Source organism: Cryptotermes secundus, unplaced genomic scaffold, assembly GCF_002891405.2.
Source record: "Cryptotermes secundus unplaced genomic scaffold, Csec_1.0 scaffold49, whole genome shotgun sequence".
Classification (NCBI taxonomy): Eukaryota; Metazoa; Arthropoda; class Insecta; order Blattodea; family Kalotermitidae; genus Cryptotermes; species Cryptotermes secundus.
Window position 1 is genome coordinate 3,076,291 of NW_019744106.1, and position 19,440 is coordinate 3,095,730.

The window sequence follows — 19,440 nt, forward strand, 5'->3', positions numbered from 1 at the left end:
ACGAATAGATTTGTTAAAAGAAGAATTATAATAGAGCTCAGTGTCAAAACTGTGGGAACTGCCCACATTCAAACAAACGTTACAGTGACAGCACAAGTATCATTGCTTAGCAACGATGAGTAAGCAGCCGTTACTAGGCATAGTGAGTAAACAGCTGTTGCTAGGCAAAGACTACAACAATAGGACAGTGATATGTTTTCTATGCGGTCCGACGCAATGTTATATGAGAAGAAGATATAGTGATTGACTTTGACTATTAAGAGAAAAGAGAGTGGTGTGGGTGTTTGCAAGCAGTAATATTGTTAGTACTATACTATTAGTCTTCAATTCTTCAAGTTCATCTGTGTCTACTGTGCAACTATAATAAACGTTATAGAAAAGTTCAACAAGGTTGTCTCTTCATACATTGGCATACCATACTGCTAAACCTGACGTCGGGGAAAATATTTTTAGTAATATGGATGTTAATGTAAGCTTTAACTTATTTTTGAACACCTTTTTAATAATTTTTAAAGATGCCTTGCAATGCAATATGTAAAAAATGATGCCTATCCTAATAAATGGATTACAAAAGGTATTAGAATATCCTGTAGCCATAAAACGTCTTTATATATGATGTGTAGAATTACTAATCACCCAAGCATAAAAGAGTATGATACTCGATACTGTACTGTGTTAAGTTATCAGAAGAGCAAAAGCGATTTATGATGAAATATAAATGGTTTCAACCATTAAATCAAAGGTGTCTTGGAAAATCATTAATAATGAAATCGGCGAGAGCCCAACAAGAAATTTACCTATTCTGAGCTGAGAGATGGAAATGTAAAAATTGTCATTAATAAAGCAGAAAAGCTATTTAATAATTATTTTATAAGTTCTGTGGGTAAATTAGTCAACATTTCAACAAAGAAGGTTATTGACAAGTTTTTCTAAATTGTTTGAAATTAAAACAACATTTAGTAAATAATGATAGTCTTACTGCTGAGCAATATGGATTTCATAGTGGTGATTCTACACAAACCACTGTTTTCAATTTAACTAATCTTATTCTCAAAGCATGGAACAATAAAGAGCTTGTAGTGACACAATAGTGACAGTGACACAATAAAGTAATAACAAAGAAAGTGGAATATCACAAAATAATAATAGACATAATAAAGAGAAAAACGTTTAATTCCACACAAACCTCAACAACAACGTGCATGCAGAGTGGTAATCGCAAATTTACACCACTCGGTACAGTAGGAATTGATGAGAGAAGATACTGAACGAATGGGGGACAAAATTAGAAACAAACAGACTTCTGGTTGGAGGTGATTTCAGTGCGAAATGCCAATACTGGGGATCCTGCTTAGTCAATCCTAAAGGTCGCAAACTATACAAAGCCATTTAAGAAAAGCAACTAGAAATACTATTAACAGGCGAACCAACTTATTGGCCAAGAGATATCAACAGAGCTTCAGATCTACTAGACTTTTTATTTTTAAATTAATGGTACAGTGTATATGTTTTGATCATATTGAATTCATTGTTACTTTTATTGTTATTCAGTGTTTTATTAATTGTTACAGCATATGAAAGCATCCCGCTGTCCTACAGAAGAACTGTCACTCACTAACTGTGCTGTCATCAATAAAGATGACTTTCTGGATGACGTGAAGTAAGTTGGAATGAACGAGTGTTGTGCTGCACATATCCAACATTGGACTGACGTTTACATTTACATTTACATTTATTTTAATTTCATCGATCCAATCCTTTCCCTGTAGAGCTGGATATAAAATATGTCACATATTACAAATTCATGATAACACATTATACATCTTAGGTCCAACAGAGTATATAAATCAGTCCTTATGCAGACAGCACAAGTTGTCAAGACAATATACATAAGTTGTGGAAACACCGTTGTCACATTCGACCCCGAATAAAATCTTTCATATTTCCAACTATTATGATTCTATATTGCGTAATTGCACATTTGGTTATTTTACTTTCATTGTCCAACTATATTGTGGCATTGTCAGTATAGTTTCATTTTAACATATTTCAAAATTAATAGCAAATACAGTTAGTATACATACTGCCACACTTACACGAGCAAGGCTCAACAATGAATAATATAAGCACTTGGACTGGTTATTCACTCTTTACATTGAATTTTTTGTATGTTCAATAAATTCGTCAATATAACAAAGAGAGTTACTTTGCAAATAATTTCATATAACAAACCTAAATTAGTTTTTATCATTTTTTAAAGCTGAGTTATTTGATGGGAGAGTAAAAGTAATATGTGATTTCTCTTTACAGACACATTGAAGTGAGTACAGGGTTGTCACAGCATTATGTCTTCACTGTTCGATTTCATCCTGATGTGCCACGTGGTACTGTGGGCTTCAGCTTACAGCAGAGAAAATGGGCAACACTTTCCATCAAACAAGAAATTGAAGTAAAGCCTTACCACTTCGATCCAACTTCCGATTCAGAATGTCTGTGTACAATTGTGTTGGAAGCAGATTTCTTGCAGAAGAAAGTGTGAGTATATCACATGAAGTTCAATGTTTTAGATACTTCATAGTTCAGAAGAGTTGAATGAACCTATGCTAATGTCATGGAATTAATCTCATGTTGGCATATGTGAAATATTAACTCTGTGATCCAGTGGATGTATGATTAGCTGTTTAAATACCATGCATGTTTGAAAATTGACTGCAGTGATTAAATCGTAAGTCGGTGAAGTTGCAGAAGCAGATACGTTGAACCACTTAATGCTATCTGTTGAACACACATGAATATTTATAGCCAAGGTAAAAGCTAACCTAAACAATCAGTGTCCAGAAAACGAATTAAAGTGAATCTGATGATACTCTGCTAGCCCAAATAAAAGGTGAGGTATTTTTTTCAAACATTCACAACAGTTGCACATAGGGACACAATAGGTGTAACTATCCACAGAACAATTGGCACATAGACAAGGGGATACACCAAACATTGGACTTACAGATGGAAGAACAACAGTTTCATCAACAATTTTAGAGACACCTGAAGATGACCACTATTGGTCGAAGCATGTAGCGTGCATACATGAGTGATGTAGAAGAGATAAACTTTTTAGGGTTTAAAAAGCAAGTTGCATGTGATACAGCTAACTAGCAAGAATAAATGACATGCAACAGGATGCTATGATATAATATGGTTCTCTTGTTGGCTAATTCTTCAACTCTGAAGATGACTGCAGTGTGTTCCTCCAAAAGTCTGTTGACATTCATCAGACTACATGGTGTTATATTCCAGAAAATAGAAGCCTCCATTTCATAATTTATTCATAATATCATTCTGACAGATAAAATTTCACCTTAGCTATGCAGCTTTTTTTTCCTGTAGCTTGTAATGTTATAATGACAATTCAAGCAGTTTGTTTTGATATTGAATATGATAGTGTCCATGTACCATGAGGTATAAGAATGCTGCAAGGAAAAGCACAAAATAACACTTGAAGGCTCAGTAACTGCCAAGTCTTTATAAAAAAGACCTGGTGAAGCTGATAACCATTCTTATAGTTAAGAATTACACTTTTATGGACCCTCATGACTCATTACCTTGATCTCAAGAACCTGCCATGAGACATTCTGAACCAGATGAATCCAGTTCACATCCTTACTCAGTTTCCATAAAATCCATTTTAATATTTTCCTCCTCGTCTGTGCCCAGGTCTCCAATTAAGGCTCATTTTCTTACTAAATTTTTTTATGCATTCCACCATGCTATGTAGTATAACCAAGATATTATCCTTCATTTGATTACCCAACAAAATGTAGAAGTAAAGTTCCATGCATTCTCAGCCTTGGCACTAGATGGTAGTGACAGGTTAGCTTTACCCAAGGAAAAATACATTTGCCAGGAACATCAAGAAAACCATTTGTTCTATTTAATTTCATTATAAACTTCTCTAAGCTTGCATTTGTTATAACACAGTGTCTCTATTTCTGAAGGCTAGAGTTCCTGACTTTGTTGACTTCCAGGAGATTTCACTGAATATTTGTATGAACATTCCTCAATTAGGTTCTCACATTGCACATGTTGGTACTGTGAAATGTAGCAGTGACAAAATCTTGTATGTTAATGATCTATATACATTTATAGTAAAAGGTAAAAAAAGGTGAAGTTGTCCATGTGCTTGACTAATTAAGCACTATGCCATGAAGGTGTATGGGGGAAAGGATATATTGATTCACATTTTCTTGACCTCGGAACTAGCTTGAGGCGAGTCAACAGACTTAATTCACAAGCAAATTTCAGAAAGCATTATTTATTCTATAGAAGGACTAGATAGAGTGGATTCTTATGGATGCACTTTGTAGTTTTGTGTTTGGGATATTTAAAATTCAAAGCAGTGTAATGTCTTTTGTTTGTATTTTGTGTTTAATTACATGTTTTCTGAATTTCATAGCACTACCTTGGAGCCTTACGATACAGATCAGATGGCAAAGGAATTCCTCCTACAGTTCTCAGGTCAGGCTTTTACAGTTGGCCAGCAGCTGGCATTCAGCTTCCTTGATAAGAAGTTGCTGTGTTTGGTTGTTAAGAGCCTCGAAGGTAAGTATAGCTGTGGATATGTCTGCATTATCCCAATGTACTGTCATTTAAAGTATGAAATGTACACCCTCACTACCTGCATGCATGTTCTCTCCTTTGACATATCCTTTGTTTCCAATTGTTTCCTCCCCTCCTCTTTATGTCCAAGATTTCCTACTCTTTGACCAACCTGAATGCAGTGCTCATATTGGTATCAGTTCCTAATGATATGTCTTAAAGTTGGATTAAAATATATTCTTTTAGGAAATAATGTGTATGATAACTGATTTTCAGCTGCTGATCTCAATGCCATCAAAGCTGGTCAAGATGCAAAACCTAAGAAAACTAAAATGGGACGTTGTCTGGGAGATACCATAGTGCAGTTTGAAAAAGCTGAAAACTCATCATTAAATCTTGTGGGGAAATCTAGAGGGTAAGGCTTTCTTCCAGAATTATTTCACATATTCCATTATGTACTTAATACAGTTATACATCATTGTGATTGCCGTCCACCACCACCACCACCACCGCCACCGATGCCGCCGCCGTCGCCCCCACCACCAACACTACTGACACTGCCGCTGCCGCCACATATATAAATTGGATTTATTGGACTCTTTGATACAGTGCATGACTACACTTTACAGTCCACTATTACACACACACTAATGTCTTCCCTAGATGTTGCTTGGTAGCGGCTTGCTGGGACACTGGCAAATTAATAAATCCTCACTGCCATGTTTCTCTTCTTATATTTGTGAATGTATTCAGCAGTAAAATAAAGTCTTTCTCTCTCACTTAACCTTTCAATTTTCTTGACAACACCAGTTTCTTAAAGCATTGTTTTGTCCAGATCTTTTCATCCTGTCAGATATACTGTAATGTGACAGTGCATTGCATCAGTCTTCATACTTAGGTGTCTGGTGCTACTAGTTCTTGCTATAAATGTGTTTTCAGAAAAGTATCTCGACAGTCCATTATCAACTCAGACTGGGACTTTCAGAAAATGGGAATTGGTGGTTTGGATAACAAATTCAGTGCGATCTTTAAGCGAGCCTTTGCGTCACGTGTTTTCCCTCCTGAAGTTGCTGAGCGATTAGGTATGTACAATGAAATGTATTATTAAAATCTTCTTTATCAGTTATCAAGTTCCATTCAATTTACCAATTGTTTGAAATGTTAGCTTTTTAGGAGGGTCAATGCCAAGCTTAATTGAATGATTTACCTTTATATTCAAACTGCTCCACACTTGATTATTTGATTTTGAAAAATGGAGGAGTCAGAATATTTAAATTCTGATGTAAAGGAGTGAAAGCTAGGTCCAGTATCTTTGCATTTGTATATTGTCATGGTATTTATTTCACAAATAAATACTTAAGTTAAATCAGTTAAAAACTCAGTAAGAAAGAAAAAAATCACTTAAAATTATGTTTGCCAGAATTTAGTAGCTAAATTTGCTGAATTATATCAGCTGACCATTGTAATGGCTTTAATGCAGTCTGAAATTAGATAGTTTTGATGGTTCCAAAACTGGCCAAGGTAATCTCAACCACACACCAGAAATTCAAGTATACTGTAGAGATGGATATACTCATAATTGCATATATGTTTTAGATAGCTGTAAGCATGGCATGCTTATTGCTAGAAGGAATACAACCAACATCTTGTTCATGATGTGTATTTGTACCAACTGTCTTACAGTGCACACAATTTCACCTTTCTCTTGACTACATGTTTCGGCACTAATTTGCCATCTTCAGGTGTGGTTTTGTTTACGTCAAACCATTGCACTGTATGCCATCATGTCTCCTTTATAAAATGATTAAAATGGAAATATGTCATGTACAGTAATAAAATTTATATATTAAAACTTTTCAAGATTTATCGTCTATACATCGCGCTTCCAATTCGCGAGTTATGTCAGTCCTCTCCTATGGGAGTACTCTTCCTATATTCTTGTGTATATTGTGTCCTGTGTTGTGTCTTTCTCTTGTGACACAACACAGGACACAATATACTCAATACTAGTAACTGGCTCCACTGAAGAATACTCCTCGTTATGTAGCTTCTGCACTGACTACACAGAAAACAGTTACATGATAACTGCCACTGTTGCGTGACGTCGTGTTTACTGATTGCAATAGTTGTTGCACTTCCTTCCCCGTTGCGTGACATCACAGCCTAGCGGGGGGGGGGTTACCAAGCATTGCATAGTACGGGATGAGTGGGGTATGTGATGTCACTCACACTTCCTGTTGTGCAATCTAAGCGTCACACACAGTTGTTGCCTAGCAACGGGCCGATGCCAACCACAACTCTTGCATTACGCACATGCCCGAAGGCCTCTGTGGCTCAACAGTTCCACAGTATGTTCCTTTGAAACAGTAAACTTCTGCAGACTACAGTGTTACATCCCAGAAGACATTATTGTTTAAGTCACTACATATAGCATTCATGCACTTAACCATACAGAACGATGTAGAAGCAACACTCTAGAACATTCTAGGAAGTTCTCATCTCAGATTGTAGCTATCCCGACTGAGGGTATTTCTCAGTCCCTCCAGGTGAATACTGGGATAGTACCACTATTATGCCATAACCACTTCCTTCAGAGTTGTCCTTCCCCATTCATCTGTCATGATACTGAAAAAGCTTTATTAAGTAGCCCATGAAAGATCATGTTTCTTTAGTATCACTTTTATTGTTATGCAAATATATTATGTCTGTCTGTCTGTCTTATCTGTGGTCATTATTATATTGAATTTCTAATTTTGTACTTGGTTTTAGGTTTGAAGCACGTGAAAGGAATCCTGTTGTATGGGCCACCGGGGACAGGGAAGACTCTAATGGCTCGTCAGATTAGAACCATGTTGAATGCTCGTGAACTGAAAATAATTAATGGACCACAGATTTTGGACAAGTATGTTGGTGAATCTGAGGCTAATATTCGTCACCTATTTGCAGATGCAGAAGAAGAAGAAAAAAGGGTAAACTCCATTGATCACATTTTTATATTTTTAATATGACTTTATATAACTGTATGGCATGAATTTCATGATATGGATGGAATATAATAATGCTACCTGGATAATGTGGTAGGATACCATGAATTTTCTGAGACAGTAAGATCAAATTACTGTGGACTTAACCTGATAATAAAAATGTCTTTATAAAACAGCATTTTGCTGTGATGAAAATGAGTGGAATTGTGTAACACAGCTTGCATACTCTCTCTGCTTTCTGACTCTGTGGGTGGGGTGAGGCAGAGTCCCCTGGTAGTGTTGCTAGTCACAAGTGAGCCCACTGTGCCAACCTCGCCTGATAGTTGAAAGACTAGAGCTTTGGCAGAATGGTAATTGCCAGGAGAAACCAAACTTCTTGAAGAGAAACGTAACCAGTTGCCACAGGTACCAAATGGAATTAAATTTGCCTTCCAGAGTGAGAAGCTGACAACCAACCACCAAAGCAATGGCAGCCTCTTTTGTTTATAAATAGAGGACATTTATATTAGTTGTAATACATGGATATGCTTATCTGTAAGAAGTAATATTTTGCAGATTAACATGTGATATCTTACAAGTGAAAAATCTTGTAAAAACATAACTAAATATATATTCTTGTTTAACAGTTATAAAATGAGTTTCAAAAATTGAAGCTGTGAAATTTTATAAGAGAATTAAAGGAGAAATCTAATGTAATGTCAATAAGAGTGAAACTACAAGGTGGTTCAAATATGACCGGGACTGATTTATTTTTTAAAAAACATAATTGCCAAACACTTACTTACAGTCTTCAACATACTCCCTTCTGGAGTCAACACATTTTTTCCATCATTCTGGAAGCATCCTGATGTCCTTTTCAGAAAAGACTTCTGTTTGGCGGCGTACCACTCCCGAACAGTCTGGATGACGGCGTCGTCCACAAGCCACATGCCTTGCAAGTCTGATTTGAGCCTTCCGAACAGGTAGAAATCACTTGGTGCAAAATCGGGACTGTACAGCAGATGTGTCAGAAGGTTCCATTTCAATTTCCGGAGGGTTTTCATTGTTTTGGCCGTATGTGGGCGTGCATTGTCTTGAAGGAAGGCTACCCACTTTCCACCTCTATTCTGCTTGGATCGGATCTTTTCCTTCACATCTGTTGCCAGGAGGTCTGAGTAATAATCTGCATTGACTGTTCTGGCATATGTCATAAAGTCTACATGGATAACCCCCTGCCAGTCCCAGAAGAACGTTGCCATCACTTTTCCTGCTGAACGGCTCCTCCGCGCTCTCTTGGGTTTGGGAGAACTGGTATGCCGCCACTAGTGTGATGATTGCTGGGACTCAGGAATGAAGTAGTGCACCCACGTTTCATCGGTGGTCACTATAGACTTCAAAAATGCATCACCTTCATCTTGAAACTGCTGTAGGAGACGACTGGCAACTTGCACGCGCACCATTTTGTTCACGTCCGTCAAAGTGCGTGGTACCCACCATGCATTCACCTTGTGATAGTGCAGGTGGTATTTCACTATGTCTTCTACACTACCAACACTGATGGACAGCATTGCTCCAAGTTCCTTGATAGTGATGCGCCTGTTCTCACGAATAAGTGCGTCTGCACGATCAATGTTTGGCTCTGTGACAGATGTTTGCAGTTCATTCTCCATGCACTCTCTGTCCCCTCTGAAGCACACCACTCAAACACACGGGTCCATGAGAGAGACTCTTCCCTGTATTGTTGTTGGAGTCTGTGGTGAATTTCAGCGGACGGGACATGTTCTCCAACGAGGAATTTGATCACAATACGTTGTTCCACGCTCCGTGGTACCTTCTGTTCACTCATCACTCTAGCAACTCCCAGACAGGACTGAACAGGTTCTAACCCAAACAGGAGGGAGGGTGGAGGTTGTGGCTTCACTCTCTCAAGGTCGCACAGCTGCTGTGCAGTGTGGCTTGTTTACACACAAATCAGTCCCGGTCATGTTTGAACTACTTTGTATTAAGAGAAGGTTGAATTGGGCTCCAAATCTAGATCTTTGACCTTTCAGTTTGTTCATAAGGCAGGCTTGTTAGTGCACCATGGGTGAAGTCAGGCACACTTTTCAGGTGCCACATAACGCAACACTTCCAGCACAGTCTGTTTTTGAAGATATTCCTTCGGACACTTCAGTCCCATCAAAAATAGTGTAGTAGAGTACATGTATTGAGCATGGATAGCATGAATAGACTTCCAGTATCTTTTTTAAGTAAAAGTGATTGAAAATGCTGAAGAAAACAGTTTTCCAATTTTTTGGTCTTTGGACATTATCCTTCATCTTGTACTTTATGTAAAACACAATGTTTCAGAGAATGGATTCTTTCTTCTTTTTCAGGTAAAAGCCTACTCAGTTGGGACTAACTCTATTGATTTGAACTGAGTATGCTTTTACCTGAAGATGCAGACAGAATCCAATCTCTTAAACACTGTGTTTTGAATAAAACACAGGATGATGGATTATGTAAAAAAACTCAGTAATTTTATCAATATACCATTGTCATAAACTTTGTGATATTGAAACAATCTTGGTATATTTTTATATGGTGTTTTCATTGTTGAAATTCCATACATAAAGGTTGTAAAAAGATTGCATATTGGTGTATCTGACACTTTTTTCTTATCAAGAGTTTTCTAAATATTGGATTTATGAATGTATACCGTTGGACTCTGTCCTCAACCATTTCAGTGTACTTCACATGATCACACACATTTTCCACAAAAAACATTCAGTATTAACCAGTCAAGTGGTTGTGATATCTATAGACATCAAGCAGTACTGTGCATCGTAGTGGCTATGATGTCTAGGTGTCATGCATGTTTCTAGCTACTCTGTTGTAGATGTAATGCCAGTCGACAATGCAGATCTGTTCAGTGTGCTTGCAAGATTTTCTAGTTACTTCAGAGTGTGACAGGAAATTGTTGATTGCCTGATAGCTGTCCTGGGTTCGAGTTCTTTAGCTAAACATTATGGCAGATCCTAGCAAGAAGATGATGAGGAGGTGTTTTATGAACTGTTACAAGAGAATGAATACAGTGATATTTCAGAGGGTGGATATAGTAGTGATAATGAAATAAATGTGAAAATTTTATCAGGTGGTGAACAAAGTGTCAGCTGTAATGAAGCAGAAAATGTCAGCAACATCAGTAGCATGCAGCCTGACGTATGGGCAAATTTAGGTGCTGAGTGACCATGTTTTCCATTTACTGGCAAGCGTGGCATAAATGTGGATTCGGAAGACCCCAGCAACTACCTGGAATATTTTGAGTTCTTTTATACACAGACATTGCAGAAGTAATAGCCAGAGAAACAAATTGGTATGCCAAAAAATCTAAAACTAAATCTACGACCCATCGCTGGGCTGGTGGAAGAACAGTTCAGTTCATTCATCCATTCTAGCCTTGAGCTTGCCCACAAGGCAGTAAGAAACTTTGTTTATCAGTGCGGCTCCCACAGTGTCACAATAAGCAAAGCTGGAAGTGCGTGCTTTTGCTAGAGAGATTTGTCAGTAAACTACTATGATTGTGTTTCATTTATAAACACCAGGTTTCTGTCAAGACTGCATATATTGAATGAGCATGACACAGGCATACTTGTGAGATCTCATAGTCTGAACAGAAATGAAAGTCAGTGGCGACAGTGGGAGACTTTTTGAGAATAAAGCCAAAAGTACGGAATTTTACCAAAAGATATATATATATATACATATTGTCACGTGTCTCCTAGGTAATGGGACGAATAACTTCACGTGGGTCTCAGATTCAGTGAATCTTTATTGGACACTCAGTCTTACACACCTTACAATTGTTATCACTTCAACTGTATTCTGTGGCGGCTATCTTTCAACTGTCTTGTATGGCGACTAGGTTCCAACTGAGTTCTTGCTGTCTTAGCTCCTGGCTTATGTAGGTGTTCTGCGGACTCAGTAGAGGACACCCCTCGCCAAGGTTCAATCTCGCGTGTTTGGCAATCTGTTGCTTTGGGAATGCTCTTTATATGCTGGTAACGAGTTTCGTCTCATCTGTTGTTACTCAACTGCTCTTTCTATTTTCAGCTGGGCCCCAACAGTGGCCTTCATATCATTATATTTGATGAAATTGATGCAATATGTAAATCTCGAGGCTCAGTGTCTGGTAGTACAGGAGTTCATGACACAGTTGTAAGTCAACTGCTTACCAAAATAGATGGGGTTGAACAACTCAACAACATTCTGGTCATTGGAATGACTAACCGCAGAGAACTGATTGATGAAGCCTTGCTTCGACCAGGAAGATTAGAGGTAAAACTCTTTAACTTCCTGCATAAATGGATGTTCCATGACACTCAGAAGGACTGTTTCACAATTTGAATGCTTTTAATATTATGTGTCTGAATTTACATTAACTGATGTTCAACAGGTACAAATGGAAATTGGATTACCAAATGAAGAAGGACGATTCCAGATTCTCAGTATACATACAAGTAAGATGAAGGAGTATAACCATATTAGCCCAGATGTTGACATCAAGGTAAGATGTAATTAATTTGTGTCCCTAGTCTGGGAGTTCCACAAATTGTTAAATATGGACTCTGATGACCACACATATGATCATTGAACTTACTGACAGAAATTAAATAAAATCATTTTATTAGGTAAGCAGGTGAGAAATTAAAATGGTGGTAAGATTCCACATTTTTCTATGAATCATGCATGTCCATAATCTTACCATTTTTTTGTTGTAAAAATGTTTCACTTTCTTACAATAATTTATTTTCAGAAAGATTATCTAGTATCTTGTTGTATTGAAAACTTATGTTCAAAAAGGAACCTAATCTGAGGAGACCATGCTTGAGACTAGTAGTTGCTGAAACTTTTGGTACCTTTGAGAATGAACCTAGACTGTAAAAATAACGTGCAAGGTACTGTACATTCTCTAGCTGTCATGTGTTGGTATCTTTTTGGATCTGTTGCTCTGCAAACACTTCTTCCAATCCTATTGCCAACATTTCTTGTGTACATTCTGTCGATTTTCTTTGTGTCGTGCTTATATATCACTTAACAGCCATTTTGTACAAGAAGAACTTTTATTTTAATACAAAACAAAAACAAATTAATATAGATCACTTTCACCAACTTGAACATTTTTACATTGCTAGATTCTCAACACATTCTTTGTTCTACCATTGTAAAGGTCTGTGTTTGACTTCATACAGTATTTGTTTTGCAGTTCTGGGGGGAGAGAGGTGAACATTGCTCTGTAGATTTTGGAGACTACTCAATGAAGAAACTGACTGTTACAAAACTGTTATTGGTGTGACATATTTTAGGAACTGGCAAGACTAACAAAGAACTTCAGTGGAGCCGAGTTGGAAGGTTTAGTTCGTGCTGCATGCTCCACAGCAATGAGCCGTCTCATTAAGTTTACCAGCATAGTGGAAGTTGATCCTGAAGCCGCGGAAAAGTTTTTGGTGACTTGGTCAGATTTTCTTTCTGCTCTTCAAAATGATATTAAACCCGTAAGTTGAAATTTTATTGCATTTCAAAATAAAAGATTGAAGCAAAATTTGTAAAGCTTTCTTTCATTTTGTATGGAGTTCCAGTTCTGTAAATCTTGTGTTGTTAGTATTCTGTTCGGTTTGCCCAGGTTTGATCCCGGGTCAGATCAAGCGGGATTTGTGGTGGACAAAGTGGAGCTGGGCAGGTTTTCTCCGAGTACTTTGGTTTCCCCTGCCAATCTTCATTCCACCATATTCTGCATCATCATAATCGCCCGGGGGAGGTACAATAGGCCAATCAGTGGCCGCAGTGCCAAGGGGACCCAATTACGACTCCCCCGCCCCCACCAAGTGAATTTTAATGCTGTCAAACTGAAAGCTAAATGAAATGTTTTGCATGGTCATAATGATGATGTCTCACATTCTACAAAAAGATTACTATAAAAATTGATTTAAAAATCTATTACCATACATCACTGTGTCATTCTCCTATGTCAAAAGTTCAGGCACTCACTTTCATGTAATTGTTAATTGTAGAAAATTAAGAAAGCATGGCCTCAAGTTCATAACGTTTGTACAAAACTTTGTGAAAACTGATTACTCAGTTTGAAAGTTTAAGAACACATGCAGATGGCAAGATGATGTCATAAGGCTAATTTGTTATTCTTAAGGAATGGTGGGCAAAAAATGTATTTGAAAAGATATTCCATGCCCCTGATGATTTTACCTAAGTTATAGGAATGTGTAAAAGAAGTCATGTTTATCAGAATGGGGGGGAAAATACAGAGCAATTAATATCAAGTTTAATATTAATATTTTCATATGGTGATAAATAATTTTCTTTTTAGGCCTCTAAAACAGATGCTGAGGTACTGGAACGTTTCCTTGCTCGTGGTATCATTGACTGGGGTACCCATGTAAACAGTATACTAGAGTTTGGAATGTTGCTCACACAGCAGGCTAGCTCTACGGATAGCTCAGGTTTGGTTTCTCTTCTACTTGAAGGGCCACCAAATTCTGGAAAGACAGCTCTTGCTGCACAGATTGCAAAGAACTCTGGCTTTCCTTTTGTGAAAGTTTGCTCACCAGGAGATGTGTTTGGCTTCACTGAAAGTGACAAATGTTTATACATTAGAAAGGTAAGCTCTCTTTTTCTTTTAATAAAGTAAATATATGTTGAAGATAACATTTTTGTTTAGATTTTTAGTTAATAGGAATACGTATGTAAATATTGTACTTCATTTTTGTATGTCAGGCATGAGTTTCTGGGCTAATTCTCAATGAATCTTCTCTCTCATTGTTTCAACATTACCTGCTGTTTCTAAAGTGTGTGTGACTTATGTGTTTTACTTTCTATAACAGATATTAACTAGGTTAAACATCATTGGACTGTTAGGAATCTTTTTGTTATTAAAACTTATTATCAGTATTGATATTGAAATAACCATTAAGATTAGTTTACTGCCATTAGCAAGTTGAATATATAAATATCAGAAAACTTGCAACAAATTTTGTTTCTCAGCAGAAAATTTAACATTTCCAGTGTTGATAGCAATGTAAAAATATTAAATTCTTCGGTGATAGTAAATTCCTTCTTCACTAAGTGTGTAACCATATGGTACTGCTTCCATAGAGATGGTGTGACTGCATTAAAGATCCGTCTGACCACCAGATCATCCAGTTAACTCATTGTGAGACTGGTGAGTAAACTGGCAGGCTGACACTTTAACTTGAAAAAAGCATATCACTTTCAGCTCATGTTTGAGTTATGCCCCCCCCCCCTCATATAGTGTTTCATAAATTTTTGTTTTGGCAGTCATTCTGTAATGTTTTCCTCCACATTTCCTGACACTTTTTCTGTTATTTCTTAATGGCAGTAAGTATTCTGTTCATGTTAAACACAAATGAAGTTCATAAAAATAATTTGACCCACAGTTGTTTCAGTACTTTGCTCAACTCTGCTTTGTTTTCAGATGTTTAATGATGCCTGTCGCTCACAGTCGAGCTGTATATTTATGGATGACATTGATGATCTCCTTGATTACTGTCCAATTGGACCATACATTTCTAAAGTTATACTGAAGGCACTCTCCGTCATTTTGAAAAAGGTTCCTCCAAGAGGACAACAACTTTTGATTCTTTGTACAAGCAGCCATAGGTAAGGTGTACTGCTGAGCATATGAATTGTAGTATGTAGCAGTCATAAACTAGTGAAGGTTGCTGTTGATTCTGTGAACGTTTGTGGCAGTGGTCCAATGGTCTATTTTTTATTATATACTTTTTGTGTTTGGTTGTCATCTTAGGGATATTTAAATTATACAGTGTTCCAGAAGCTGGAGTTGCTTCCATTATCAGGCACAGAGGGGCAAAGGATCCTACTCAGTTGGGCCTGTTGAAGACAGAGCAAGTCTCAGTCATCAAGTTCTTAAATTAGTATTGCTAGAAATCATAGTGTACTGTAAATACACATGCTAAAGTGCTGCTCTATAGAGAATTCTGTGGCTTTTGCTGCATCAGATTTTGGTATTAAGTCAGTATAGAGGTGATTTTTGGCAGGCTGAGAATGTCGGCCTTATATGAAAATAACTTACAAGGAGATTAGTTTGATTTGATGCATCCCATATTATTATCTGTATCCTTTAGTAATTACCCTACATAGTTGGCATACTAGGGGGGACCCAAAAATAACCGGAAACGACTTGTTGCGCGCGCATGCTTTGTAGTTACGAGTTGTGCTGCTAGGTGGTGTTAGCTGGGGGTCTCCCACGACTGTTAGTGAGCTGGCGTCAGTCTGAGTTAAGTGGTTTGTCTGTGGTGCTCTGTTGTGTGCGTTCCTGTTTCAACCCTTTGGCGATTAGTGAGATGGCCGACCAGAAGGAACAAAGAGTGTGCGTGAAATTTTGCTTTCTGTTAGGGAAAACTGCAGCCGAGACTGTTGGGATGCTTCGGCAAGCCTTTAATGATGATGCTTTGGGGAAATCACAGGTCTACGAGTGGTTTTCCCGTTTCAAATCTGGCAACATGTCAACAGAAGACATGCCACGCCCCGGGCGTCCTTCGACAGGAAGAAATGACGAAAACATTGCCAAAATCAAACGTGCAATTGATGAAGATCGTCGAAAGACCATTGACCAACTTTCTGAGGAAACGAACATCTCATGGAGCACGGTCCAGCGAATTTTAACTGAAGGTTTGCACATGAGACAGGTGTCTGCAAAATTTGTTCCTCGCTTGCTCAGAGATGACCAAAGAGAAAACCGCGTGAATGTTTGCCGCGACTTGAAGAGTGAAGTGCAGTTTTCCCTAACAGAAAGCAAAATTTCACGCACACTCTTTGTTCCTTCTGGTCGGCCATCTCGCTAATCGCCAAAGGGTTGAAACAGGAACGCACACAACAGAGCACCACAGACAAACCACTTAACTCAGACTGACGCCAGCTCACAAACAGTCACGGGAGACCCCCAGCTAACACCACCTAGCAGCACAACTCGTAACTACAAAGCATGCATGTGCAACAAGTCGTTTCCAGTTATTTTTGGGTCCCCCTTCGTATGTCTGTTCTCTGACCATTGGGTCCATGCTTGTACTCTTAGCTAAGACAGCCTTTATAGTTGATTAAAATATTAAGATAATTGCCAGTGCCTATTTTATCTTATCCCTAAATAATTAACATGCAAGAATATAATTATACTATTGAAAAAAAAAGTGTTAAGGTAAATGATATTATTGTCATATTCACAGATGTTTCCTTAAAATAATAATGATGCCTGTGTTATGTTATTGATAACAGCTATTGCAGGAACAGGATGCCGAGAAGGCTACATCTGCAACTGAAACATGTCATGGAGAAACTGAATTTTATCACATTAAATGTCATTTGATACTGAAATCATAGTCAAAGGTTGTGAATTGGAGAATTGAAAGAAATTGATGAACAGTCTGGTAATTTAAATAAACTGAAGATAGTTATGTAAGGTGGCTCTGTTGGACATTTCATTTTCTTCTGGTTGGTTCTCCTTGTTATATATTCTTCTGTTTAAAATGAATTATCTTACAGTATAATGAATATATCTTTCAGTTTTGGCTAGAATTTTTTTTAATTACAGTGTATGTGGAAGATGTCTCAAAGTTACAGAAACTTTAAAAACCCTGTAAACTGTAATTAAATGAAAGTGTTGTACCGAGTTGCAGTAAGAATGTTTCAGCAGTTATTGGTTTATGGAAGCATTGTTAAACTAATTTATTTTCCTATTTCTGCGCTTAGGAAATTATTAGAAGAATTGGGAATGCTCTCAGCATTCACACATATTATTCATGTTCCAAATATGTCAAAGGAAGAACATTTAAAGGCTGTTCTTGAACCGTCCAATGTTTTCTCTAAAAACGATTTATCATCAATATATCACAAGATACATGGTCGCAGGTATGTAATACACAGTATATAGCTAAAATATACAGTTAGTCCGAACACAGACTCAGATTTAGATTTATGTTAATAAGGGTATTAATTTATTTGGAACTTATGGAACTAATTTGTTCAGGGTGTCCATTGGCATCAAGAGACTGCTGGCTTTGATTGACATGGCTCGCCAGGTGGAGGAGCAGAATCGAGTTCTGAATTTCCTTACTAACTTGAAGAAGAAGTAGACATGGATTAACCTATACACTAAAATCACACTTTGTGGATGAGACAAGTGTCACATTAGAATGTTTTCTCAATATCCATCGCAAGGGAGATCGAGTTGCTAGCAATATCATCCTTTATTTCAAAATTGGAATCATACAGGCTATAAGTATTACTTTATTATTCCAATTATGTACCTAAAGAGAGCATAATTTATAATTCATTACACTACATAAAATGTGTTTTTGTTTATTGTTGTGTTCTTAAATCCTGTTGTATTATAGTCAAGATACTCATAGAAATACTGACTAGAAGTTTGGAAACTGTAAAAATTCCATTGATTAGATTTTGATGTATAATATTCTGCTTCGCTTCTGTTGAGGGATATATTTTAAGTAATGCCAGTATAAAACTTTTGTTAGGTTTGTGAGCTACGATAACATATAGATACTGCAAGAGCACATAATCAGTCTTAACACTTTGCAGACCGGCAATTTAAATCACCCTGCAGACTGGCATTTTTATACCTACTAGCCTAACTTGTGCACTGTTCACTTTAAAGATTAATATAAAATCTCCTAATTAATTTTATGAACTAAAATTTTTTTAGAACACTTATCAATGCTTCTAGAAGTGCTTGAGGGTGTGATATTTCTCAAAACATTCCCCTCTGTGAAGTGGCATTATGCATAACTTGCAAATGTAGGCAGTCTTACTCCTTTTCTTGTGAATTGCGCAAACATGGCATTGCCTAGAAGGCTGCTTCCCTTTGAAATGTTCACTCTTCCAGTTTTCATGAGGGTATGTTTCCGCATATCACCTGAGAGTCGCCCAGGGGGGTCAAAATGAGGCCTGCGTGGGGTGGGAGTAGACGGCCCCAATCATACTAAGACTGTGTCTGCCGCCACGGTGTGGTCTGTAGCCCAGGCTTTTGCCACATTCAGCAGAAATGCCTTGTATTTCAATTTTGAATGAGGGTTTAGATTTTTGAAAACCAAAAATGAATTGAAAATGGAACAATTTATAAGCCACAAGGCAACTTTCTTTGTCCACTTTACTGTTTTCCAAGGAAGAGAATAATAGGCCAAGTACTGATTGGCTCTATCAACTCCCTTCATGAACATATTATACTCGGAAATACAAACAGGCTTCTTTACCTGTCCATGTCTCCTTTGAACATCAACCATGCTCGAAATGTGAATTGTGGAAATCATATTCACAACAAGAGTATCCCTCCAGGACTGAAGAAGAATATCCCCCTTCCTCCTGAATGTGGTTTCACCACATTTCGGGGATTTACATTCCTCTTTCAGATCTGGAGGAAGGCCTCTGCTCACCCTAATTGTTCAACAAACACGTACTTTTCTCGAAAATAGGTGTTCTGCAGTTGCCACACTGTTATAATAATTGTCTTGATAGACATGGTAATTTTGATCAAGATAGGGTTCCAAAATAGAAAGAACAGTTTCTTGTAATTTCTTTCCTTCACCAGAATAAATTTCTAAATTTCCACTATAGCCTGAAGTGCTTTCAGTAACTACATGAAGAAGTAGGCCATACTTTATGAGTTTCCCAGGATTATACTATATTCGCATATAAAGCCTTCCCCTCCAAGGAATCACAGATTCATCCAAAGACAGTTGTTGGTTTGGCTTATAAACTGTCTGAAATTTTTGAAAGAAAAGGTTTAATAAGGGCTGAATTTTGAAAAGCCTGCTTGTTGACTGTGGTTGCAGTTCATTATTAT

The 19,440-nt window shown here is 37.4% G+C and overlaps 1 protein-coding gene and 1 long non-coding RNA gene across 2 annotated transcripts in view; one reads left to right on the top strand and one right to left on the bottom strand.

Moving 5' to 3' along the window:
* Nucleotides 1-439: 439 nt before the first annotated feature.
* Nucleotides 440-18,233, top strand: LOC111874348 (vesicle-fusing ATPase 1). The gene is made up of 14 exons (XM_023869788.2): nt 440-469; nt 1,572-1,660; nt 2,311-2,535; nt 4,451-4,596; nt 4,870-5,008; nt 5,533-5,675; nt 7,363-7,562; nt 11,649-11,873; nt 11,992-12,102; nt 12,902-13,090; nt 13,918-14,208; nt 15,043-15,227; nt 17,334-17,492; nt 17,611-18,233. Exons 1-14 carry the CDS (start codon nt 458-460, stop codon nt 17,714-17,716), a joined length of 2,220 nt encoding a protein of 739 aa, XP_023725556.1. The 5' UTR covers nt 440-457; the 3' UTR covers nt 17,717-18,233.
* LOC117283083 overlaps nt 14,108-19,440 on the bottom strand; it is a 54,612-nt gene continuing 49,279 nt past the window's right edge. The window contains exon 3 of the long non-coding RNA XR_004514099.1: nt 14,108-14,176. This is a non-coding gene — a long non-coding RNA (uncharacterized LOC117283083). The remainder of the gene's footprint in view (nt 14,177-19,440) is intronic.

Bases quoted from the DNA above. Each gene is read 5' to 3' on its own strand.
- LOC111874348 (XM_023869788.2), top strand. The intron at 2,536-4,450 runs GTGAGTATATCA...TGAATTTCATAG, and splicing joins GATTTCTTGCAGAAGAAAGT to CACTACCTTGGAGCCTTACG. The intron at 7,563-11,648 runs GTAAACTCCATT...TTCTATTTTCAG, and splicing joins CAGAAGAAGAAGAAAAAAGG to CTGGGCCCCAACAGTGGCCT.